Genomic DNA, 27,580 nt, shown 5'->3' with positions numbered 1-27,580 from the left:
TATTAAAGGCCGTGACGACGGCGTCACATAATACTGACGTTGCAAGCGTGTGACTAAATTAGTTCAACGCCCAAAAAAATTGGATGAAATCAGCCGTAGATTCACCACCGCGGCATGCGCCGCACCGGCAGCGGCTCTACGCGCTGCCACACGCCCGGCGAGGGAGCGCGTTTGGCGGCTGCGTGTGCGCAGCTAGTCGGTCTCCGATGGCGTCCGATTTAAGTTATTTATTTATTTTTAAATTGGTGAAGATCTCAAATGCATCATCGTTTTAATCGTCACCGCATGCGGCATTACGTATATGCACAAACCCCACGGGTACTCAAAACACGTGCACAAAATATGACAACACACGTGCACGCGCAGCGAAACACTAAGACGCGCTGACCTACATTTACAACCCAAAATTCGATTTGGTCCATGAAATTGTATTAATAATTTGTTTATTCCCTTTATTACGTACCATTTGTCTTGGCTGCGCTGCTCTCAGTATGTTTTTTTTTTTATTATTACTTTTTTTTAAATCCAATCAGATTTCAACCTCTGTGTTGCCATGGCAACCTAATCTGCCAGGGCCTTTCCAATCAGTAGTGCAGTCCCATGCAACTTCAACTATATTCACTATTAGATGACTGTTCATCACACCAACCAAGATTTTAAATTCATCCTAATAGGGCCCCAATGACAAAACAAAACAAAAAAAGCACAGAAAGCACAAAGGGCAAATCAATGTTCTCTCTCTCTTTTTTAATGACATTATCGAAGCATAGATGCAATACTTGTGAAAAAGGTAGAAAAAACAGCAAGTCCTTCTCAATAAGTTAAACCTCTCTTGGCCCAAAGAGCGCTCAGGCCTGGCACGCAAAACAAGATTCCTGTAAAGCATTTTTTTTTTTTTTCAAATTCAAAATGACAACCATAACAAAACAAAAAGACGGAGTTAACGCATGTCATGAAATAAAAGTGCATCTCCTCGCGGGGGGGGGGGGGGTTGGAATAATGACTCATTAAAAAAAACAAAAAATAAAAACATACAAGTTGCAAGTGGCTTATGTTACAGTCCTTCCACAGGATTTTTTTTTTTAACTTCACAAGCATTCCTCATGAAACATTTGTCCACTAACAAAGAACAAGAAGCTGAATTATAGGCGGCAAAAAGAAGAAAAAAAACATTTTGACATTGTAATAATACCAACAAGAGACATAAGTAATAAACACAGTCCTGTACAAAGAGATGGACCGTTGGACGACTGAAGGAAAAAAAAAACAAAAAAACACAGTCGATTCCTTCCAGCTGAGCTCAGCAACCAAACCTTTTAGTGGAACGTGAATTCTGGCGCCCTCTGCAGGGAAAAGGACACAACAACAACTTGAAACAAGTTTTTGCAGGAACAATCAAAATAAAATAATTGTTTTCTTTACAGATCATTTGAAAATAAATGCTTTTGCTTGGGAGAAATGCCCCCCCCCCCCCCCCCCCCCCATTCTCAACATTTATGTAGACACGATCCTTGAAAAATAAAAAAAAATTGAGACTCAGAGTTCAATTGTCATGTTAAAAACCTTTTTTTTAAATTCTGATCATAAAAGTTGGACGGTTTAAAAGGATGAATTTTACCTGTCAGGTGCGGGTGGCGGACAAAAGTCGTCAGTCCAGCTGGTGCACCTCGTCCTGCATGGCAGCCGAGGCCCGGCCCACTTCGCTCATGCGTTTGGCCATGATGTCCCACTGGGGGGCCAAGGCTTTGGATTTAGTGCCTGGGAGGCAGCAGGAAAAACACGTCCATTGTCATATACTCGTTTACCGTGGTTTTAAAAAGTCAAGGTTTCAAACGCTGGCTGTCGCCTGTAACGGGGTCACTTTAATGATCTGACGATCTCATTTATTGCAAAATCATTTGCTGCAGCTCATGGGCTACACTTTAGCTAGCCCGAACCTCAATGAGAACAGACTAGCAAGCCTCTTCCTCTGCGCCGTTACCATGACGACATGGACGATAGCCCCCAGCTAAAGCAAGTGAGGCCAAAGCCGTCCTCTCCTCTCTTGATCTGTCAGTCTGTCTCTTCGCTCCCTCTCCATCAAGTCCACCGGGGACAGCCAAAGTAGGACACAACAAGCGCCACCAGCCAGCCTACTCGCAAACTTTTAACACTTCATTGCTCTAAAAGACAACCGATGGTTTTGATGCTTTTATATGCTTACATTTATCAAGTTAAATTTGTTAAATTAGAAAAGCCCTAAGCTTTTAAACTCATTTACTGCCATAAATTCATAAAAAAAAAGCAATTAAAAGCAAGAGGCGATTATTATTTTTTTAATTGTAATTAATCGCATGACTTCACTAGTTAACTCACGATTAATCACAAATATTACATCTGTTCTAAATGTACCATAAAAAAAATTCTAGGTTTTCATACTATTGTTAACAAAAATGGGAAACAAATGTTAAACTAATAGAAATAGTTCAAATGAATTTTTGACGTTTATAGCCGTCAATGGCAGTGAATGAATAAGAAAAGAAAGAAAAGATTATTAATAATTAGGGGCGTCAGGCGATTTAAGTTTTTAATCGTAATTAGTCGCATGACTTCACTCGTTAACTTAAGATCAATCACAAATTTCATATCTGTTCTAAATGTACAATAAAAAAAATTCTAGGTTTTCATATTATTGTTAACAAAAGTGGAAAAAATGTTAAACTAATAGAAATAGTTCAAATAAATGTTGGACGTTTATAGCCGTCAATGGCAGTGAATGAGTTAAAGTATTTTCCAACATTTTACTACAGGTAAATAAATTCATAGTATTATATTAAAGTCTGAATGTTAACAGAATAAATTTTTGGGGGATTTTTTAAAATTTAAATTATGTAATAAAATGAGAAAACTTTTCAGAGAAACTATGACAATATAGCAAGAAAAAATGTTACAAGATTAATAACAATGTAGTAATGCAATTAGAAAAAGGTTGAAACAACCACAAAAGCTCAAGAAGAAAGTCCTTGGCGGAGGTCATCAAAAGGCTGTAAAAATGAGGCCACGCGCGCATGGGCCATTTTCAAGGCTCTTACCATCCAGTCCATTGTGCTGCTCGTAGCTGCGCTTTCCCAGGATGGTGGGTGAGCCGTTGTTGAGGATGGGGGAGGACTTGATGGGCGTCAGGCTGCCCATGGAGATGGACGCTGCCCGGGTGGGTGCCTCCGCTTTGGCTGGACGGGGATGTGCTTCTGTGGGATGACATCATCAGGAAAACTAAGCATAACAATGTTTTGTCTTCACATCAGCATACTACAGAGCCCCTGAAGTGGCATGTTCCCTAATTTGGGACCCTATACTGAAACTTGAGCCCAAACTTGAAACTCTAGCCCATTACGTCAACAACCTGATGGTGAAAGAGAATAGTGTTGAAGCATACCTAGATATCGAACCACCGACTCGAGAGGTTTGCGTTCTGTTGGTTTGAGCGGCGAAGGCTTGCCGGGGTCTTTATCTGGCAACCGCAGTGCACCTGTGGACATGTGACAGATTTAGAGGTAAGACACAAAACTGCCACCGTTCCATAATCACTGCACGCTTGCACTGCAGATTTTGACGATCGTTTTTTTTTTTTCAGAGTATATGTCCTGACATGTGGGAAAGGCGAGCCAAAGTCGGCGTCGCGCACTCAGAAACTCGCGCCAGCCTGCCGATGTCCCACGCTACCCAACCAGACCCTTCCTCTTTGCTTCCATTTTTATTATGTGCTGAAATATGTTTACGGTGTGTTCAGTTCGGCACACACAAATGTGAAGATATTTTAAATAGGAAATCTTCTGTGATCTGCTGAAAGCAAAATATTCCTATAAAATTACTGCTGGGGCGCTATCGGGTGGGATCTTTGTGTCATGCAACAACATTGAACTGAAGGGAGGAGTTTCATTTTAACTCTTTGACTGCCAAAAACGTTAAATGACGTTTAGTAAAAACCTACGGAGGGCCGCCAAGGACGTTAAAAGACGTCCTCCAATTTTTTTTTGGGGGGAAACGGGTGGAGGAAAGCCTTGGCCAGCTGTGGTGAAAGTTTCAAGCAGATCTAGTTAGCCTAATGACTATTTTTGGCCCCTAGATAGCAGCAATGACTCTCTTTTGAGAAGATTGGGTAGGCGTAGCTAGAGGGGACAATGGCTGGGGAAGGGAAGAAAACATGGCGACCGGTTGCAAGCAGCTCACGCTTGGGAATTTTTTTTCAAAGACGAAAGGCATCGACCAACGCTAAAGAGCACATTGATGACGACGATGATCATCATCGATGATGATGATGGTGACTCCGACGTTGGAAGCATCGACGCGGCAGTAGAAGACGTGAGGCGGAGCTAGATGGCTGAAGAAGCGAACAATGGCGACCGGTTGCAAGCAGCTCACACTTGGGAATTTTTTTCAAAGACGAAAAAAGCATCGACCAACGCTAAAGATCACATTGATGACGACGATGATCATGATGGTGACTCCGAGGTTGACGCCGAAGTTGGAAGCGCTGACGCGGCGGCTATGACGACGTCATAAAGGTTCACGGGCTAGCGATGCTAACACCGGAAAGCGGGGAGCACAGCCGAGCACGATCAGGCGGACGTTCAATCGGACGACGTAGAGTGCCCCGAGTCCAATGCATATTCATCGGAGGAGTGTGTACAGTCTGCTACTTGCTATTCCCCGGAAAAAAAGGCTGTCAAGAAAGTGTTGTCGTCTGCATGCAAATCCTGCTCCCTCTCCTTGCACGCATGGGAGCGTTACAAAAAGAAAAACTGTATTTGAAACATCCACATAATTGTAAGTAGTACCACAGTTGCACACATTTGTAAATAGTTTGCGAAATTGTTTTGTCAAATTGTTACACTGTTGAATGGAAATAAACGTATTTTGCAATCAAAAAACACTTTTTCATTGTTGGTGAAAGCGTTTTACAGAAGTAAAGCACTATTTAGGTGTTTGTGGCATCATTCATGGACAAAAAGAAGTGTACAATTCACTAGAGTGCATGAAATAACATCGTTTCACAAAAAGCTCTTTTTCTCTGTTTTTTGTTTCAAAACAGAGAATTTCGGTGAAACTAACCATTTTCTATCGTTGATTACTGAAGAACGGAATAAGGTAGAAACAAACTTTTTTTTTTCTGACGCAAGATGAGAGTTCAACCTTTCATTTGGTCGTATGTGTGTTTCCATAGTCCAAACACAACATTTTCTATGGACCTTGAAAGATCAGTCAAAATGCTTAAATCGGCTGGCACTGGCGACAACCCGTTTCTGAAAACGTCTGGCAGTCAAAGAGTTAAGAGGTCACAACCTTGTCTATTAGAAATAAGTGCTTTGTCGCCATCTTGTAGCATTGCTAGTCAAACCTTGATGAGTGGGCTACTTAGCAGGTTTTCACTATTCATGAAAAAATACCTACCAAGAATTATCATAAATGATTTTTATGAGGGAATTGCCAAAGACAGTTCGGATAGGATAACGCATTTGAGCCACGGATCGGATTGTTTTTCGGATCAGCAAAAAAAAAAAAGGAAGGAAAAGGGAAATAATACTTTGTCTTCATTTATTTTGTAAAACACATTTTCCCATTATATATAATTTTTTTCAAAATTTCTAATATAGCCCTTTAGGATTTAGGAACACAACTTTAAGTGCAATATGAGGCAGAAACATTCTTATTTTATACATTGTCCATGTGTAAAATAAAGTATTAATGGCTTAAAGTTGTGTTCCTAAAATCTAAACAGCTTTCTTTATTATTTTCAGTTGAATGTTGTTTTTTTAATGAGCAAACATGTTTTATAAAATAAATGAGGAAGTTCTATAAAAAAATATTTTTTAATTAATAATTCTGAAAAGACCTCAAAGTGCAATTTAAGGCACATTCCCTTCTTTTAAACATGGAGAGTGAATTACAAAGTCGCCTTGGTCAGTAAGCCATCGGGTAGCAGCTGTCAAACTCACTTACAGCTATCAGCCAGACACTCATTGGTAATGCTAACAGGTAGCCGCTAGCCACCTACCTCGGAGACTTCTGCCGTCTCATAAAATGACGGCGTCATTATTTAGCAGTTTCTTAGCGTTCTAAATGAGCGATTAAATATGAGTTTGAGATAGCGTTGTGTTGATGTTGGTCGCAACTACAATGTCGATCCAAACTACGATAAAGAAAGCCTAAACGTCTAAAAAGGGAAGTCAAGCTAGCCAACTTCAAAGTAAAAGTGTACTAAGGCTATTTGCATTGCCGTCACTGTATACTGTATGTGGTAAACATTATTTTGAAGTTAGGCTTAGCGTGTCACGTTGAGTTATGTTTCAGCTTCCTTGATATGGCTGAATGGTGTCCATTGTGAATGTTGTCCCCCCCTCCAACCAACCAATCCGCGGATCGTGGGGCCTGGTCCGAACCAACCACGGATCAATGATGATCCGTTGCACCACAAGTATAAATACAATATATTGACATTGGGGTCTCTAATGCAGATTTTCACCAATTGCATGTGGTTATGGAACGCGGGTTTACTTTTCAGCTTACATTCAGCCTTGATGGCAGCCGTGTTGACGGGGAGGTAGGGGTGGCGGCCCAGGTAGCGCGGCTTGATAATGTCCTGGCAGATGCGGCGCGCCACCCGCGTCAGGTTGGTGGTCTGCAGGAAGAAGGCCTGTCGCGTCTTGACGGCGAACTTGGGGCTGCCGCTGTGTCGCAGGGGGACGCCGTGAGGGCTCTAAATGTAGCAAAGAGGATGTGAGGACAGTTGCATTGTGGGATTGATGGCATACAGTATTATGTGCGTGTGTGCGTGTGTGTGTGTGTACCATGCTGCTGCGGTTCGGCCCGGGTCGCTCCCCGTCCAGCCTGGTGGGCATCTTCAGCCCGCCGTACTTCTTCCAGTATGTCCAGCAGGAAGCGCACAGGCGACACTGCATGTTGGGAGGCCCCCACGAGTACCACTGGTAGGAACTGTTGGCTGCACAGACACAACAGTGACAATTTGTAACCCTTCTTTTATGTTGGGAGGCAAATTGACCCAATTTAAAGTTGATTTTTTTGGGTCAATTTGACCCAAATTTCAAGTGTTTCTCTAACTATTTTAGTTTTAGTTTTTAGAATTTAAAGCTTAGTTGTAAATAAAGTCAATACAGTGTATAGTAAAAAATGATAAAATGAGATCAATTCTGTTATTTTATTATTATTATTATTATTATTTTAAACAATCCTACCCTTTTGCCCTAATTTTAACAACTTACTATAGCAGCTTTCGCAGGCTCGTGCGAGTGGCGGGGGGGTTGGCCCTTGACCCGGCAGTCCCGGTGGTCCGGGTGCGGGGGCTCCGGCTGCTCCGTTGACCAGGGCTACCGGCTTTGGGTTGTTGCTGCTCAGCTGGTTCGGGTTTGGCTTGTTGCTGCAGCGAGAGCACAGAATGCGTATGGACAAGGTTGATGCCATCTAAAAGCGGCCATAACCATGAAAAAGTAATAATCCATGTTTGAAACCCCGACCTGGCCGTGAGACCATAATTTGAAAACCCTAATAATAATAATGTCTTGAAACCATTACCCTAACCTTATTTTCAAAACTCGAACCCAGGCTATAAACCCTACTTTAGGAGCCTAACCCTCTCTTGAAACCCTACATTGCAACTCTAACCCAGGTTTGAAACCCTCATTTCTAACCCTAACCTCATCTTGCAAACCCGGGACCCTTTAAAAACCGAACTCTGTCTTGAAACCATAACTCAAGCTTGTGGTGTTGACAAGATAGCGCAACTCACTAGTTGGGGATGTAGACCTGCTTTAACTTGCTTTCGGCCTCGGCTGCCTTTAATCGTTTCTGGAAGTCAAAAAGAGAGCAAGGGTCATTAAGTATTCATGAATAAGGCTTGTTTACAAGTACAACTTATTTTAATGAGCACACACCACAGTTTAGCAGACATATTTTTTATGTCAAGTAGTCTCATGTATAGATTATATATTTTTTTTACCTGTTGCACGTATCTGTCAGTGGTCTTCCACATGTAGTAATACTCGATGATGCTCGTCAGAGACTTCCAGGGTAACTGGGAGGGACAAAGAGGAGAAAATGTACTAAGAATTGCGGAATCTAATGCAAGATGGAGGCCCCCGCCTACAACGGCAGTCCTGTTTGTTTTGACGGAAGGCCAACTACATAGTGAACATGGGTGAGCAGCACCCACAGCAAATGGCCACCAGGTGGCAGAGTGATGCACACAGATCACAACAGGGTTTTCCATCAATTTGTCTTTTTTTCCCCCTCCCAACTAATTTACTTTCATTTGTCTTGCATTCAACCAATTTGTTTAAAAAATGCACAAAAATAATAATAAAACAATAAAGTAAATAAAATACAAATTTACATGACACCATATATTTTGTACATACATATATTAAAAAAATATATACATGTAATGAACTAAATACAAATGTTATCTATAAATTTTATACTATATATTGAATTAGAAAATATAAATATGAACATAAAATATAAAAAAAATATTTAATTTCATTTTATTTATAAATGGCACTTGCGGCACTTGCGGAGTCACCAAAATCCAGATTTTTTGGGCGGATTTTTCAATTAGGGGCGTTCCCACCGTATTTATTGTCCATTTCATTTCATTGTAATGAGAGAAACGAGCACGCCATCTACTCACAAAATCCTGTTGGATGTCCATGAAGTCCTTGCCGTATTTCTCCAGTGCCTCCTCGAACAAGTTGGCCTCGGAGGCGCTCCACTCCTCCATCTCGTCTCGACACAGAACCGGGCCACCCTGGGGAACCAGTGCCGCGATGGCCCGCGTCACGTCGTAGCCCGTGCCGTGAAGAGTGTCCATGGCGTGGAACTAAACGCCAGAGAGAGAGAAAAAAAACTGTACAGTGAGTATGTGAGAGTGTAGATGTGTGTGCGTGCGCGTATATGAACCCGAGTGTGTGCATGCGCACACGTCTCTGCCTGAAAAGTCAGTTTTATATCTATATATAAGGAAGGGATCTGAAAGACAAGCAGCTTTGAAGGTCTAGAGCCGAGGTGGGCAATCGCGGTCTTCGAGGGCCGGAGTCCTGCAGGTTTTGGAGGTTTCTCACTTCCAACACAAGCTGATTCCAATCGACAGGATCGTTATCAGACTTATGCAGAGCTTGCTGATGAGCTGATCATACATCAGCTGTGTTGGAGAAGGGAAACATGCAAAACCTGCAGGGCTCCATGCCCACCTCTGGACTAGAAGCTTCTTACTATACATTACCAGGGCACTAACAGCCTCAAACAACTTTCTAATGGCTAATTGAGTAGCACACATGCTACTCGTGCCGTACATTCCACACGTGTGCCGCGGTAGCAGTTCAACCTGACGACTGTGCTCACCAAGGTGATGTCCCTGGAGGCTGCGGCGGCGCTCATGTGAAGGCTGGGCTGGCGCACGGAGCTGCTACAGTCCAAGGCTCGGGCGAACGTACCCACCGACCTGATGGAAGAGCGTAAATAACAAAAAAATAAGAACAGATGCTTCATTTTTAAGAGCTACTTGTGAGCAAAAAAAGCATGAAAATGCATGGTTGTGGGCAACCACAAGTTGTTAGCATTACTTCAAACATTGCCCAGTTACTTCATCAACCTTACCGGGCCACCACCAAAAACTGGTCAATCTGCTTTTCCGTCAGCGAGCTACTGGGCTCCCAGATCTTCTCCTCCAGTTTCTCCAGGTCCCTGGCGTCCTCCTCGCCTACACAGCGTACAACATTATGGTAATTGCCCCAATAAAGGTGATTTTCAAATTTTTTTCTCTCCCAAAAAAAGATTCTCCTGATGTTTAGTGTATTGAAACTCTGAAGAGCAACGCGGTTTGAGCATCAAAGTAAATGGAGGGAAATGTCGTTAAAGTGGGGCTAATTAGCCAGTTCGGTGTCCCCCACCCGAGGTGCGCTAATTGTAATCCCACCTGCTATGAATTCAATTTTGGCGTTATACCCCACTAAACATGGGAGTAAATGCTAAGAGTAAAAAAAATAAAAAAAAAATAAAAAAACGTATATTCATAATTTAATTTTTACATTAAACAGGGATGTGATTTTACCAAAGTGAAATTATCTGAAAATTTAGCCGGGGGTCTGGGGGCCGCTGGCACCCAGCTAGGTCCAGGGCAGCGCCCTGGTGGGGGGGGACAAGGGGGGCTTTGCCCCCCGGAGCTCACGGGTTTTCCGTGTTTTTAAGTACTTTCAATGCACTCACATGACAAAGAAATAGACAAAACAACAGCATAAATTTTCAATGTATATTGAACTATCCCATATAAAATGGCAGTTTTAGTCAACTCAAAATCAGTCACATTCAAAAACATTGGACTGCCTTTGCTTTTAAAAACTATCACTGAGAATATCATCATATCTAACTAATGTGATTACTAAGTTAACACATAAATAATGTTGAAGAGTTCAAATTTCATGAACAAATAATTGTATCATGACCAAATGAAAAGTAACTCATATTAGAGCATACCACAAATGTCTTTGTTATAGCAGAAGATGTTATCTGTCGGAGTCATGTGCATACACAATGAACTACAAAAAAAAAAAAAAATAATAATAATAATAATAAAAAAATCGGATTTTTTTTGGGGGGGGGGGGGGGATAAAAAAAGCGGAATTCCGCGAATTAGCGGAAAAATCACATCCCTGATTAAAAACATAATAAACTAAATTAACAAAATATATATTGGGTTGGCCAAAAGTTGGTATTCCCTTATTTTGTGACTTTATTTAAAAGGGAGTGAGGACAGAAGGTATGTATGAATGGCTGGAAGGATTCATCCATAGCGATCAAATGAATAAAAAAAAGAAAAGGAAAAAAAAACCTGAAAAGTTTACTCCTACTTTTGGCCCACCCTCTACAACACAATGAACAACTTGTTCTCGCAAACCCTAATGCACTTTTTAAAACTAACATTCAAACAAACGTTTGCGTTCTATAACAACTCATGTCGACGGCAAGAAGCGATGCAAATAGGGCAGAACAAATCAGGCAGGCGTGCAAACATGGCCGCCCACAAACAATAACGTGGACCTGCCGCGAGACGAGCGCGTCGGGTCCCACCTTCGTTCAGCATGTCGGTGATGTCCGCCTGATACTTGTTGCCCACCCGGATCTCCCCCTTGTCGGCCAGCAGGGTCTTCTGCTGGGGATCGTATACCAGCGAGTAGAAGAAGGCATCCTGGGAACGCCCACAAAAAGTTTGCACAAATTTTTGCGTCGTCTTATTACACAGTAGCAAGTCAACTTCTGTGTTGACCAACACACCTCTCTGTCCAGGTAGGACTTGAGTGCTTCGGTCTCATTCAGCAGTGTCACACAGCATTTCCCCCTAGAGGTTAAGGACATGATATGAGTAGCTAAATAATAATCAAAAAAGAAATTAAAACAGTCATTTAATTAATCTTAAATCACTATTTTTATTATTATTTTTTAACAAAGTGCGAAGAATCTAACACTGGTGTCTCCTGCGTCCTTCCTTTTTTCCATATGCAGGCCTTGAAGGGGAAAACTTTGTTGGCCCATGCTAGCCCTTAAACAACCAACACAGTCCAAAAGAATTCATATCAACAACTTATCAGTTGCGGCTTGAAAATGTCAGGTAATAATGCTCTAATGATGAGGAGGAGAAAACAGCCGCCTCATGACATTTAAAGCTCAACGCGAACGGCAGATGAGCTGCTTGTTTTGTTGCGTCTTAAGCTCGAATTGTGTCCATATTTCAGCGTACCTGATGTGCGTGGCGGGAAGGGACTCAAGCTGGCGGGACAAAAAGAGCTCCCTGTGTCTGAGCTGATGCTTCTGCTTCTCGGGGAGGTCGGCCATCTCGGGATTCTCCATCTCCTCCTCCAGCTCCCCTAGGAGGAGGGAAATTTTCAATAAAATCAAAAACAATTGCGGGAACCTGAGATTCAAGTGCAAAGGCCACGTCGCCTTAATAACACTTTAAAGATGATAACCCTCACGTTATGGATGGAGTGGGATGAAAGAGGAGAGGAAGAAGGAGGCGAGAGAGACGGACTAACCGAAATGGCTAAAGTCAGCGTCGCAGCAATGGCGGCGGAACATTGGACAGGGTGAAAGATGTGTGAAGACAGCGGGGTGGCAAAGAGGAGGAGGGGAAAGACTAATAGAGAAATCTGGTGGGAGAAGGAGAGCAAAAAAACGTGTGAGAGCGAGTAAAAGAGAGCGAGAGAGTACGTGATCCAATTCATTTGGACTTTCATTAGAGGCCAGACAGAGCCAGGGAGTCGCACGGCCGAACAAAAGCAATCAAGGGATTTTTTCAGAAGCGGGCATGTGTGGCCAAAATCAATACGCGCACACACACACACAGCCACACACTCCATTCAAGCTATCATCTAGCAGCTAATTATTAACTGAATTTATTGAATAAAGTTCATTGGGAAAAACGAATCAAACAGGAAGTGAGATTAGGATCGAGTGAGACAAGTGGTGGCGGCAGAAGCGGAGGACGGGGCAATCCTCCGCGCAACCTCCTGCACAAATTGTCCCTGCGTCTCACCTGTCCGGGCCCATTATCAATTATTGACGAATGGGCTCGCCTTACAAGGCTACCGGGCCCGTCTTAACGAACTGACTTCACCTTAATGACATGGCAAGAGAGGAGTTTCTGTGTCAAATATCAGCGAGCAGGCCTGAGCCGACTAGCTGGCCTGGCCGCGCATTTAACTCAGCCCAGACCACTTAGCTGCTGAAACGAGCGGCTCTAGAACCACCGACGAGGCAAGAGATGGGCAACCGGCTGCCTGCAGGCCGCTCGAGTGGCCAAAGATTAATTCATGAAAACAAAAACTGCTTTAAGTAGTGGAGCAGGTTTTCTTTTTTTTATGTTGAGGTCACTTTTTTGAATTATGGTTCTATGACTGACTATCAACTCAATACAGTCTTCCAAAGATGTTCCTATTTAGGGCATGTTTGGAAATAACATGTTTTTTTGAGATGGAACCCAGGGGCAGCAAATACAATTAAAAAAGCAAGGGCCCCAAAATTGAACCCTGTGGAACACCATATGACAGTAGGGCATACATAAATGTAATTTTTTTTTTTTTTTTTAAGTTTCATAATGCAAAACACAAACTCAAGTAAATCAAAACGAAAACTGAACACACACACCAAGTAGCGGAGCATTTTGAAGTTGTAATAACAGTATTCACTGCTAGGTGGCAAACATCGCTCAAGACTGGCTCCAACCCCGAGACTGTAATTGTGCATCAGACTAGAAGAGAATGTAGCTCCTGGCCAGAAGCCATAGCTAAATTAAGACAAGAAAATGGTGTCTATAGTCACCAAATTTCAACATAAATATTTCCTGACTGGTTTACATAGATATGCTATTAGCCGTGAACGATTTCAAGCTCGGTCGCAACACTGATCTCAAAAGTATACAAACAACAGCGTCCTGCAAAAACACATAAAAAAAATGTGTGTGAGGCTGGAACGGATAAATGGCATACCTATTCATTTCAATGGGGAATAAATAAACACACGTGTTTTGAGTTACAAACCGGCTCATGGAATAAGTTAAGCTTGTATCTCAGGACATCACTGTATTTTGCACCTCACCACGTATTTTAGTGCTATTTCTGTAACACCTTAAGATGCCATCCAAACACTTTGCTCTTTCACAAGGTGCTATGTTAGCGGATGGGTAGCTAGCACGGACAAGTGGCCAGTTGGAATGAACAGCATTTTAAGGGTAATATTCTAATATGACTTTGTTTTGGGATCATAACTTGGGGAGTAACATTAGGGTTTAAACTATAATAGATACGGGAAAAAAAAAATAACAGTGGCGTCATTTTATTTCTCATCACGTATCTAATAACCAGGTTGCGGGATGCCGTGTGAATGTGCGCACAGCTGGGGCAAAACCCCGCTTTGCTCGGTTCGAGACGATCCTACTACACAGACAAGACTCATGTATAATTTAAAGAGGGTCCAAATTCTGCTATGCGACGTGCGTCTCGGGAATCTGTGCTGATATTTTCCAATGCGATTTTAAAGTCAAGCTTTTTAATGTTTGTGCTTTCAAGTCAGCTTGATCTCTGGCAATGTATTAAAAAATGAAAATGGACTCCTCATTCGGCACCACTGTGATGACAAAAAAGCTTTGATTTTCACGGCCCTGTTTTACTCCAATATTCTTTTCGGGCAGTAGGTGTTTTGTATTAGCAATTGATCATCTTTCCATTATTCATCCTGTTGAATGAAAGTAACTTTGCATTTGCACACTCTTAGCCTAACGTCCAATCGAGACGTGGCGCTCAAAATAATGTAGCTGACTGCACTGCAACTATAAATGCAATTTTCACTTGAAGCTGCGATTCATTCAACGATTTACTGGTTTTAAAATTTTTGTCCAACTGCTCCTAAATTTCAACTCCGTATACAATACAAATACGCAACATGATTACGCACGGTGTCAAAGCCAAATCATGGCTTCTTGCAACTCCAATTGTTATTATGTCAGCTGCTTGGTATGGCCTTCGGCTGTTTTATGTGACGAAACTCAACGTTTCCCAACAAAAGAAATGTTGTCTACGTCCACGTGACATGGACGAGGTAACTAGAATCAACACAACATTATCGCATGCTAAAAGAAGGCTAACAGTGTTAGCTTAAGGTAAAAGTAGGCCGTTTTTTTTTTTCTCGGTAATGGCTGTGTCCCAGCAACAGTTTGGTGAGGCACTTGGAGACAGAAATCCATGGCTGCATGGGTGTGGGCTACATCCTGTGTGCGTCTCAGCAGCCAAGAGTGTGTGTGTGTGTGTGAGGGTGTGTGTGTGTGTGGCTGGATGGGTGGCATGCATGTGTATGTTACACATGTTGCGTGATAGACCAGTCACAGAAATGGCTTGTGGGCAGGTTTATTTCAGCGTCGCTATGGCTCAGTGGAGGATGGCGGCCAACTGCGCGTTTATGTTAATGTGCTGCATGAGTGTGTGTACGTGTGTTAATGTGCGTGTGCTATGAGTCATTGATCAAATATTTTGCTTGCAGAGATTCGAGCGCTCCCTTGACGGGGCCCCCGAGAAGCCCCGCCCACCCCACCGTCAGAGCAGCTTGCTTATTGGTCAGCTTGGTATTTTATCCTCCTGACTCCTCCCCTTTCAACATTTAAATTCACCATGACTCAAACTTTTTTTTTTTTTGCACCTTAGCTCCCCACAAGGAGCCTTTGCTCAACTTTTTTTTAGCAACAGCGCCCATTTTAAGGTCATTTTTGGACATTTTCAAGCATCCTTCGAAAGCAAACTCCTCATAACACAGAATTTTTTTCTGATTGCGAGAAAATTTGACCCACTTATACCATTGAATTGTAAATAATTCTAAGGTTGTCGTTATTTTGTTTTCTCCAAGCCACACAAAATTAGCATTTCGAATGGCATCTCTTGCCCCAAGGACTACTTAAATAGCACAAATTGAACATTATTGGTGATAAGAACATTGAGGGCAGTAAAATGTGTCATGTACTTCAGTCATCAATTGTTTCTTACTGGATTTATTTGTTATGGAGGATTTTAGAGGCATTAGAAGCGCTCAATCCATTTTTGTGGGGAGAAAAAAAACACAAAGATGGCAGCCACTTATCGCATTGCTATTATAAGTAGATCCACATAAAGGTCATACCAAAAATTCATCCACAACTAACCGATTACCAAAGTAATCACCAACTATTTTAATAATTGAGTCGTTGTTTTGAGTCATTGTTTGACTGATTTCAGCCTCTCAGCTGTAATTGTTCCGATTTCCATTGACCTTCATGAAAGCAGACTCTTTTTTTCTAGCTTGTGTTTAACCCATTAAGGCCGGGAGCACATTACCGTCATTTTGTTTTGCCCAATTCTTGAACTCTGAACCGCTGAAATGCATCACAATATACACGAGGGGGTGACACGGGCCTTGTGACATGTCCTGGAATTGTATTCGAAATAAATCACGCGATTGACGACGATGCAAGAAGACTTCGAATCAGTGTAACCAGTCGACAGAGATATTTTGTTAAAAAATATGTTTGTAGGCAATGAGGATGTTGAAAATTTCCACGGCTTTGTAACGGAATGGACGGCGAATAATTATCACTCGATCCTCTGAGGTTATTACAAATACGCTCCAGTGTTGAAGGTAAATATACCTGCAGATGCGAAAGTTGTTTGTTGATTTTTTTTTAAAGGTTTATAATAACAAATAATAATAATATTTTTTTTTTCTTTTTTTCTCAGGAGAGCTCAGTATTGTTCATTCGATTTGACATCATCATTGCTCACCTTTTCTTTTTTTTTTTAAAAACAAATAAATTAAAAAAATTTAATAAATGTTTTTTTTTTAAATATATATATACATATATATATACGTACATATACACATATATATATATATTTATTTTTTTTATTTTTTTTTTGTATGTGGGTGAGTATGTGTATGTGCGTGTGTGTGTGCGTGCGAGCGTGTGTGTATTCATCAGTTCACCTAAAGCCCATTATAAAAAATATGTTTGTAGACAATGAGGATGTTGAAAATTTCGACGGCTTTGTAACGGAATGGACGGCGAATAATTATCACTCGATCCTCTGAGGTTATTACAAATACGCTCCAGTGTTGAAGGGAAATATACCTGCAGATGCGAAAGTTGTTTGTTGATTTTTTTTAAAGGTTTATAATAATAAATAATAATAATAATAATAATAATAATAATAAACTTATGTTTGTGTGAACGCCACATTTGTAAGCTCTGAAATGTTTTTGGGGAAATATGTTTCTATCTGCTTCAGGAGCTGAGATATGAATTTTTTTAGTAAGCATTACAATATTGTTGAATATCCAGGAAAACTTCAGGTTTCCAGGGGTGACTCTAAAGTCACCCATAGGTTTTAGAGGCATGTTTTCAATCCTGTATAATATCAAAACCCTTTCGTGAGATATTGCTTCACATTTTGGTGGGACGGTACTTTCAAAACCCAATTTTGTTGTGGGAGGCCACTCCCGATCTCCCAGCATCAGCAAGGTCTGCACCCGTCACGCACGCACTTCATGTTTAGACGCCGATGTTATCGCGCAGCCCGAAGATAAACGGCTCCCGTTGCTTTATTGAACACCGGAAAGCTGGAAGCGCTCGCAAAAAAGGAGACCGTGCCCATCTCTTCCCGTCGCACGCTGCGCTTGTTTTTGTCTCGCATCAACGTTGTCGGTAACTTGAGATGCCAGCGCTCCGATGAGGGCCGCCGATCCAAAACATTGCTCGAGACCAGACGACCATATTGATGAAGAAACAAACACAGAATACACCGGCGTTATAATCAGGGATGTGATTTGACCAAAGTGAAATTATCAGAAAATTTAGCCGGGGGTCTGGGGGCCGCTGGCACCCAGCTAGGTCCAGGGCAGTGCCCTGGTGGGGGGACAAGGGGGGCCGGAGCTCATGGGTTTTCCGTGTTTTTAAGTACTTTCAATGCACTCACATGACAAAGAAATAGACAAAACAACAGCATAAATTTTCAATGTATATTGAACTATCCCATATAAAATGGCAGTTTTAGTCAACTCAAAATCAGTCACATTCAAAAACATTGGACTGCCTTTGCTTTTAAAAACTATCACTGAGAATATCATCATATCTAACTAATGTGATTACTAAGTTAACACATAAATAATGTTGAAGAGTTCAAATTTCATGAACAAATAATTGTATCATGACCAAATGAAAAGTAACTCATATTAGAGCATACCACAAATGTCTTTGTTATAGCAGAAGATGTTATCTGTCGGGGTCATGTGCATACACAATGAACTACTTAAAAAAAAAAAAAAAAATCGGATTTTTTTTTTTTGGGAGGGAGATAAAAAAAGCGGAATTCCGCGAATTAGCGGAAAAATCACATCCCTGTATAATTCGAAGTGGATTGTTTATGGTACTAACTACAACTATTTGCTCAAAGGCGCACCTATTTATATATGATCTATAGCTTTACGTTGTTCCTGAAACGCCCTAGTGACATCTGAGATACTTAAGATGTAGGCATGTAGCCTACTAAAAAGCGACTAGAAAGTGACAGCAGTACAATTACTTTAAAGTTATTGTGTATAACAAAACTAAAACGTTTCACTGAAAAATGCGCCGATCTGCTTATTTTTGTGCTCTTTCTGTTAACACCCGAAGATGACATCCGGATGCCCTGCCCCATAGGGTGCTTTGTTAGCAGAAGAGTAGCGCGACGTAAAATTCCGCTAAAAGGCATTGTTCCTATTTTTTTTTTTTTTTTCTGCCATTGTTCCTAGTTGACGCCGGATACAAAATGATACAGCGAAAAGGGCTTCCTAGATCGCGATTGGCTATGGCGAAAGTGTACCGCTAATCAGTTGCAATTGGCTAGCTGGGCACTAACAAAACAAAATACGAGAAGTAGTAAATAAATGAAATAAAACAATTGAGAATACCTTTAGGTCAATAGATCAAAAATGTAAGACATTTCTGATAAGAATGAAATAATACGTATAAAAAGTCTAATAATAATAATAATAATAATAATAATAATAATGGGTTCTTATTATTTGCTAATTGTGGATTCACGGTATACAGCATCATAAACACATTGCGGTTTATTGATAGTCGATTAAATACTGACCGCTTGTACCATGTTAGAGATTTCTCATTAGCTCTTTGTTTCCAAACACAATTTTTTATTTTTTATTTTTTTAAGTTCTCCGTCAGTGCCAACGTCCTTGTGAAGGAGCCAGGAAGCAATTCAAAAGACTGCCAGCACTTAGGCGTACCGCACTGGCACCAACAACCACTTTCAAAGTACGGAATGAAAGGCAAATATGCACACACGGAGGTGTCCTCGTATTGCTGCTGGAGTGCCTGCAATCTGTTTTGGCGTCAATGTATGATATCAAAAAAGAAGCCCTAGGAAAAATACTGAACACTGAGTCGTGGGTACTGAGTTACGCTCGGTCACTCACTGGCGTGCTTGTCTGCCAGGGCGATGAGCGTGCTGGAGATGTCCCTCCGTCGGTAAAAACACACCACTTTGGCCTCCACGTTCCCATTGGCGGTCTGCGGAGGGGAGACAATCGGCGTTACCATAGCAACAGGTGGTGCCGATACGCACACGCGGGCGGCACAGACGATAAATGAAAACGCATAAAAAAAAAAAAAAAAGGCTCATTCTTAAGTTTGGCTGCAAACACAGTGTGGGGCAGTTTCACGGTAAAAAAAAAAAAATCCCAAGCACATTGTCGGCCTTCGTCATGGAATCATAACATGATAGCCTGGATGTTGCCATTCTTTGTTACGTTACAAGTACAAATGCTTAAGATGGCAGCAATGTATTGATTTTGGTGGGTCGGGGGTGGCTGGGTAAGTAATTAAGTGTAAAAAGCAATAATGGTCATTTAGGCATTGATCTGTGGCGCTTAGCCAGCCATGTATGTGTAACCGAAGTGCACTGCTAATCAAATGTAATGACAATGACATGGAGCATCTCAGATAGACGGACGGACGGGACAGACAAGAGCGCTTTTGTGCAGGTCATTCAGAATCTGCAAACGGCGCATGTCGGGCCGCCGCCGCCAACGAAGGACCGCGTGCGCCTAATGCCGCAGTGGGTGAACTTGCGGCTGTTGAACAGCTGTCCCAACGCTCGCTTCTTCACGGGCGACAACCTCCGAAAATGACTTCATTCTCGTTAAAACCGCTGGACTGTTTTGAGCGGAAGGAGCCGTCGGGAACGAGCGCGCAGCCGCGCGAGGCCGACTCTGACTGCTGGTTAATTATTTAAAGAGTTACATTCTGGAGGGAGGCGGGACTTTAAATCACCACCGTATTGATAAATAAATAAATAAATAAATAAATAAATAACACACACACACACTCACCTTATTCAACTCCTCTATCCTCCTGATCAGCAGCGGGTTACTGGACGAGTTCTCAAAATAAACATAATCTGCAGGGAGGAGGAGGAGGAGGGGGGGGGGGGTGTAAAATTGTGAAAGGGGAACAAGAAGAAGAAAAAAAAAAAGACATCAGTCATCTTGAATGAACCAACGTTTAAGACAAAAGGGACGATTTTTAACATGAACTCGTGTCCATAGCCATACGTTATCTCAGGACTCGCGCAGACAACGTTATTGTCCCCCGTGTGTGCGTGTTTGCGTGTTTATGTGGGTGCTGGCACGGGTCCAGACCCATTGGAGGCTTAGCGCTCCCCAGGATGTCCCCACAGGCCCCCCGGGCTTGGTGGGGCGCCCGGTCTTCGCCCGGCATGTGTCTTGGCTGAGCACTGTCAGATTATACCCCACACGCTTGGTCCGCTGCCTGGAGCTACCGTTCTCCTCGCGGGCCCCCCCCCCGAAACGCACAAAAAAAACACACACACCCAACCCCCACCTATGTTCCCCACTGGGCGACGACGTGCTCAAGTCTCATTTATACTTCCACCATTTGTTTAAAACAGAATGGTGACATGGAGAATTCCTCTTTACAGATGCCGTGTCTGCAGTGCTGGCGATGATCATGACCATTAACAAAGTGACGGGGAGGGGGGGGGGGGCGTTTTGCCGTACCAGAATAAAGTAATTGCACATCCACTCCTTTAGGTGGCAGTGGTGCTTTCATTGTCTAAGCGTGCATTAGGAGTATTAGCTCATCTGCAGAGTCGCACTTACAACAATTTTACAGACAAAATATCTTCTTCTTCCAGGGAGGGGCGTAACAAAAAAATTATCAAGAAGCGCTGCTTTAACCCCGAAAAAAATAATTATTTTTTTCTTCTTCTGGTGAGCACTTGAACTCTTGAAATTACAACTGTACAATTATAAGAATACATTTCTATTTTTGTCGTAAAAAAAAATTTTGGGGGGTGAAATTTAGATAATCAACAACAAAATTGTTCTCGTAAAATCGTTCCATCGTTCTCGTAAAAATTGTGACTTTATTTGAGGAATTTAATTCTATTTCTTCTAATGGCATAGTCTTAGCACTGAAAAAAATCCAACCACTTGTGGTCTCATAAAATTGACTGCACATGTCAAATTGCACATTTCTTATTATAAATTAAGACATTAATCTGTCTTGTAGGATCACAACTATTATAACGCCAAAACTATTTTTGTGAAATAACTCCGTCATTTTCTTAAAAAAAAAAAAATCAAATTGTGAACTTCAGATCTTACACCTTTGTTCTTCGAATTTTTTGACCGTGTTAGAAAATTAAGTCTTGTCTCATAAAAGTCACTTGTGAATTTATCGTTTTTTTCATAAGAAAATTTTATCTTAATCTCTCATAAACATGCTACTATTTTAGTGAAATTATGTCGTAAATGCAGTAAAATGTCAACGTTTGTGTAATTCTCACACAATTATGGATTTTTCCGAAAATCACAGTGTTACTTTCATAAAATGACTTTATCATTATTATTTTTAGCTTTCGACTTGTCCCATCAGTTTTAACTCTTTGACTGCCAGATGTTTTCAGAAAAGGGATTGCCGTGGGTGCCAGCCGATTTAAGCATTTTGACTGATCTTTCAAGGTCCACAGAAAATTATGTGTTTGGACTATGGAAACACACATACTACCAAATGAAAGATTGAACTCTCATCTTTTATCAGGAAAAAAAAGTTTGTTTCTACCTTATTCTGTTTTTCAGTAATCAACAATAGAAAATGGTTAGTTTCACCTCTGTTTTGAAACAAACGTCTTTTAACGTCTTTGGCACTCCTCCCTAGGATTTTACTAAACGTTATTTAACGTTTTTGGCAGTCAAAGAGTTAATGATGGATACCCAACCATTTATTTATTTTTTTTAAATCTGGGCTCGGGGCCGGGAATCGAATCCACGGCATCTGCACAAATATCGGCGTACGCTGGGCCCTCATCAGCCTTTATTTGGTTACAGGTCAAATAAAATCCCCTTCAAATACAGGAAAATGATTTCGCCCTTTCTTGTACGGATCAAAGCGTGAATCACATCATGGAGACACGAGTCCGCTCATCAGACTATTCTAATTCAAACCACCCCAAAAAAAAACAAACATGGACGTTTGCCTGCGGCAGTTCCTAGGGAGCAATTAAATCACGAGCCAGATGACGTCGAGACACAATGAGAGTGTTCCTCGTGCTTTTCTCGCCCCCCCAAAAAAGGTAGAAGGCGCTGGGTTGTCCTCTTTGTTTGCCATCTGGGCAACAAAGTTCAGTTGTCATGACTGAGAAGTTCTAAGAAGTGGCGAGCGGAGCTGCTGGGAGTTTCCACCACGTGAGCGAGCCTGCGGCCTGAGCAGCGTCGCTCCATCTCTCTCCGTTTCCCATCATCCCTCCTGCCGCCTCAACCCGGGAAATAAAAGCTCCCCTCCCCCCCCCCCCCCCCGCTCCATCAACCCTTCCAGCTTCTAACGTCGGCCAACCGGCGGTCTTCCGAGACCATGACGTCGAGCTTCGCTTGAGCCAATCGAGGCGTGTTACCGAGAGAGACTGCCGAGTTGATTTGAACCAGGCCGGCGATGCACAAATCGTGAAGGGGAAAAGGTTTGAAAAAGGTTAGCAACGAGATAGTCGTACCCACGAGAATAAAATGCCACACATGGTACCGAAAGGTTGTGAAATATTTGTTGTTGTAAAATAACTTTTTGGAGGGGTTATATCAAGAGTTTCATCTTGCACAATTAAAACATTCATATTGAGAAAGCATTTTGTGAAAGCTTGGGACATTATTCTTGTGGAATTGCGACTCCCGAAAAAATTTCCACGTCATTCTGCTCGAATTTTTTCATTGACATTTTTGAAATTGCATCCTATTTTAAAAGAACTTTACGGTGGTAAATGAGTGTGACTTTGTCTACCACAAACTAGTTCATTGCGCACCATTCAGAACCTCAAAACGTCACGTCAGTATAGTCGTTTTTTTTCCAGGGTCGAGCTGGGATAGGCTCCAGCACCCCCGCGACCCTTGTGAGGAAAAGCGGTCAAGAAAATGGATGGATGGATACCGATTATTAGTAGTCAAGGAGGCCGATAACTGATATTCGAAGCCGATATTCATTTTCATTAATAAAAAAAAAGGGGGGGGAGGGGGATATTGGCGTCAATTTTTTTTTAAAATACAAATGCCAATGTTGACTCTGTTGTAATGTCTTAAAGTGTGTTTGTTGAACACATTTTCAGACTTTTCAAAATGTAAAATTCGTTTCGTTTTTTTTAATCCTACACAATTGACATCCCTTTAAATTTCTAACAAAACGTTCGGTACTTTTCTTAAAAAGTTAAATGGAAACTGACGCAAGTAAATACCATAGCTCATTATAGTTTTCTACAGTAAATATTTTTTCCCCAAAATTTAAATATATCTGAAATCCTAAACTTTCACATTTCTTTGTTTTAATGTCGAACAAAAACAAAATGGTTCAGAAGGTTCCCAGGGTCAGTAGCATCGCTTATAGTTTACTGAAAATTGAAATAAATAGCTCATTGAGATTAAAATGGTTTTAGATTTACTTTAAATCAACAGTCAGATTTGAAAAAAGTCTAATACAGATATTCGTCAAAATGCCCAATATCGGTGCTATCTCGTACACAGAGGTCAGCCTGTACTGGCCTGTCTGTAGTTTCATTACAAAGCGACATCGCCAACTAGTGGTCTGGCACAGAAATGACAGGATTGCAATCTTTTTTTGCATGCATTATTGCATACATGTGATTAGGGATTGCTTGGACAAAGTCTGAGCTTCCACGTCTTGACGAGTTTGTGGTGATGTAAACATACCCTGTGAGTGTCCCTCGCAAGTCTACAGCCAAGATTTGGGTGACTCCGGTCCAAAGCAAACGCACATCTAGGACACCGGGACGATGAGACGGACAGTAAAGCCAGTGCTTTGTTGGCAACGTTTCGCTACGACAAGCGGTGGGAAGCCGGACAGCGGGAGCAGGAAGTGCGGATTGCGGCCCACACCAGGAGATTGGTTGGGGGGTGGGGGGTGAGGTGAGGTGGGGTTTGGGGGACAAAGACATCAAGGCCTGCCGAGGCGGCCTTTGTCCCTGCTTCATTCACTCGGGGAAGTCGCTGCTTTTCCCGAGATGGGCATGCATTGTCTTGCAAAGCGAAGCGGCGACCATCGTTCAAAAGGGGCTGCAAAAAGTTGGACCGAAACATTCAATCAAACATTTCTTCTTGCCGAGATTATTATTTAAAAAGAGAATGCGCAAGCAGTATGCTTATTATGCAATACGATTATGTCGACTCAGTGGCAGATTTGTTAGTGGCTGCGTTAGGCCTAATTGCGACACAGAAATGCATCTCGGATCGCGTGCTACAATCCAAGGAGTTAAAACGAGAACGGGTCAGGCAAATCCCATTAATCAGCCGTTTAGACTCCACACAACGCAAATTTACCTTCTCAAACGGAACCGCTCACATTTCAACACAAGATAGTTTTGACAATTTGACACGAAGCAGAATTGTTGATCGGTGACGTGTTAACTTTCTACACCGCTCTGGCGGACGTAATCCTCAGGTAGCCCCCGCCTGCTATTTCCCCCCCCCCCCCCCCCACAAGCGGAGAAACGACAACAAAACGACATCATTTGAATGTTTGAAGCTGGCGTAGCCATCTGTACTAAATCTGTCACGGCTTGCAGTTGTGGATCATGACACCTGATACGAAACATGTTTGGATGACAATGACTGAGTCCGGGTTTAGGGAGATTGTTGATTTGCGCTCCTGCCTTTGCCCCTCAAATGCGGCAAAACGGGGACGCTAACCACAGCACAAAGACTTTGGGGGCAAACTTTCGTCTCCACTGATTTGCTTAAAAACATCATCGGGGAAAGGGAAGTGAGAGGTTAAGGTTCTCCTTCAAATTCACCTAAAATGGGAAAACCTAAATCACAGATCACAAATGAGACAGCGGTTGTAGTTTTTAAAGAATGTGCAAGGGAATATGCACAAATAGGCTAAAAAATAATATCTAATATCAAATTCAAACCGACATCGCAATGTGGTTGAATGCAATGTTAAAAATCGCAAAAGCTGCAATTTGGGGGGTAAAAAAAAAAACTTCATTTCATTCATTCAGGAGGCTTACTTTAAAAGTTCAGTGCTAAGGGACTGCAGTCCTCATTTACATATCATGAAAAGTTGACGTGATCAAGACGCAGATTTGTTTGCGTCATCGATGTAATCTGATTGATGATTTACTGACTTATGTTTATGCCACGCGCGTGTAAATTAGTGTAGCCCAGAGGTCAAAGCAAACATGGTGAAGCTGCATTTAGCTGTTATGCCGCTCACAAATGGAACAAGATGCCAAAAGAAGTCAGCGGAAAATGTAACTGCTTTTAAATCCAGTTTAAGAAATATGTTTATTCCCATACCTATGACTAAGGTATTTTGAATAATTTTTTTAAATCAAATTTTCACAAAACTTGTTTTGCTGTAAAAAAAAAAATTGTAATTTTAGTAAGATACTTTCTACTTTTTTTTACTTTGCTTTTAAATATATTTAGCTCTTATGTTTGTAAATGCTTTTAAAAGTTGTACTTTAAATATGTGAAGCACATCGAGTTACCTTGTGTATGAAATTCACTATAGAAATCAAATGGTCTTACCTCGCTTATATGTTACAACTTTGTCAATGCTTAAAAGACTACAAGTGCAATGGCCTCTATACACCAATCCGACTTCAGTCAGACGCGACGTCGTGCCGGCATGTCGTTCCGGGGGGAAAAAAATGACAAAAATACACACCGCAACAAACTGATCACAACACCGACTACTACGTACCTTCTGCGCATGTGTGACAAGTAATACTCCTCCATACCATAGGGGGCAGTTGTCACTAGTCCTCATTGTTAGAGTAAAACAATTGGAAAGGTATTTCTGGAGGAGGGACATAAAAAATGTCAACAAAGCATACCACTATCTTTATGAAGTGGAATTCCGGAATGACGGGACAAGGGTCTGAAGTTTACCCGCAACTTTTAAAGACTGGCAACTATATTATACGTCACACCGGCATTTTCACGTGTCTGACTTGAGAGGAAAGATGTCGTCCCTGCAATATTCCACCTTCTAAAAATGACGGGACAGGGGTGTGATTTTTAACACCAGTCGCCCAACTTTTTGCGTCGAGAGCAATTGTTGCTGAACGACAACTCATTTAATGGACTCCGTCCCAGTGATATTTTGCCTTCTGGGGTCCAATCAGAATCGAACAACGCCTGTGCGTTAGGGAATTCTGGAATGACAGGACAAGGGTAGAGAGTTTAACACGTGACACTCAACTTCTTAGCAACTGACGCTGCCCGGCTACTATTTCATGTGTTACTGGATTCCCACCCTCCCACAGGTGTCCCTAATGTTTTGTCTTGTGTGCTTCACATTCATTTTGTCACGAAGACATTTTTTTGAAAGACATTTTAGCACATCATTAAATCCACACCCGAGTTCCATGCCTTCACTTTGTTTGTGAGGGGGAGGTACAAAATTATCTAGAAACAGTAAAGCGTTGTAACCAATAAAGCCATTACACAAAAATAGTTTATAATAACTTTTCACGATGCCAGCTGCTCGGCTGAAGTGGTAGTTGTCGCTCATTATAAGTTAGACAAAAACACGACTCTTCATCGCCACCGCGAGTCATCATCATGAGGAAGGCTGTGTTACCACCTCCAGGGAGTAAAATTGACGACGAGGAGGAGGACGAAGAAGAAGAGGCGGAGGAGGGAGGACAGAGGAGGAGGAGGAGGGAAAAGACAAATGCATCAAGAGAGAATTTAGCATGGCGGGTCGAACCGTGACTGACTGACTGGTGAGTGACTGAAGGGAGACAAACCTCCCCGCTGGCGGCGGCGGCGGCGGCGTCGCGTCGCCTCCCCCCCACTTTGTCTTACCTCCGACCCGGTACATGTTGGCCGCCATGGCTGCCCCGCCGGTGCCGAGGCGAAGGAAGCCTCCTCTCTCCGGGTCGTGAGGGTGGGTCGGCTCGCTGTCTCCCCGCTCGCCTGCTTCCCTGGCTGTCGCTCGGCCGTGTTGCTAGCTGCGCTGCCGCCGATGTGTGTTGGAAAATGGTGGCCGGATCAATACGAAACAGACCAGCCTTGGAGACCTTAAAGAGACAGTACACTCGAGTCGAGCGGGCGGCGACCCAACCTCGTCCAGAAAAAAAAAACGACCTTTGTAATTTACCAGGTAATTAGTTGATTAAATGTTGTTTTGTTGTTGTTGTTTTTGAACCCCTTCGGTTGCTACTTGCTTGTTTTTAAAATAGAGCCGAGTTAGCCGAGTGTCACGTGACCGACTACGGCGCCACCTCTTACCAGGTTATTTCTATCAAGTTTTATAGATAGATAGATAGATATATATATAGATAGATAGATAGATATATAGATAGTGAAATTATTATTTTATTATTTATGGTGCTGTACAAAAATATTATTATTATTATGTACTTTTTCTCCAAAATATGCGTTTTTTTCTCCTTCCAAATACCGTGTATATATATATATATATATA

General features: G+C 42.0%; 1 protein-coding gene across 1 annotated transcript; it reads right to left on the bottom strand.

Moving 5' to 3' along the window:
- Positions 1–726: 726 nt before the first annotated feature.
- mta1 (metastasis associated 1) lies at positions 727–27,365 on the bottom strand. The gene is made up of 19 exons (XM_077562547.1): positions 27,254–27,365; positions 26,959–27,173; positions 19,954–20,021; positions 19,039–19,132; positions 11,786–11,912; positions 11,323–11,386; positions 11,119–11,236; positions 9,649–9,751; positions 9,394–9,493; positions 8,684–8,872; positions 7,994–8,068; positions 7,784–7,842; positions 7,260–7,414; positions 6,828–6,979; positions 6,547–6,736; positions 3,416–3,508; positions 3,072–3,227; positions 1,619–1,758; positions 727–1,343 (listed from the first exon to the last, which is right to left on the bottom strand). The coding sequence occupies exons 2-18, from the start codon at positions 26,984–26,986 to the stop codon at positions 1,649–1,651; spliced, it is 1,881 nt and encodes a 626-aa protein (XP_077418673.1). The 5' UTR covers positions 26,987–27,173; positions 27,254–27,365; the 3' UTR covers positions 727–1,343; positions 1,619–1,648.
- Between the last annotated feature and the right edge of the window lie 215 nt (positions 27,366–27,580).

The sequence above is a fragment of the Vanacampus margaritifer genome, chromosome 1, assembly GCF_051991255.1.
Source record: "Vanacampus margaritifer isolate UIUO_Vmar chromosome 1, RoL_Vmar_1.0, whole genome shotgun sequence".
Taxonomy (NCBI): Eukaryota; Metazoa; Chordata; class Actinopteri; order Syngnathiformes; family Syngnathidae; genus Vanacampus; species Vanacampus margaritifer.
The sequence above is the reverse complement of the archived record's forward strand: the minus strand, read 5'-3'. Positions and strand labels throughout refer to the sequence as shown.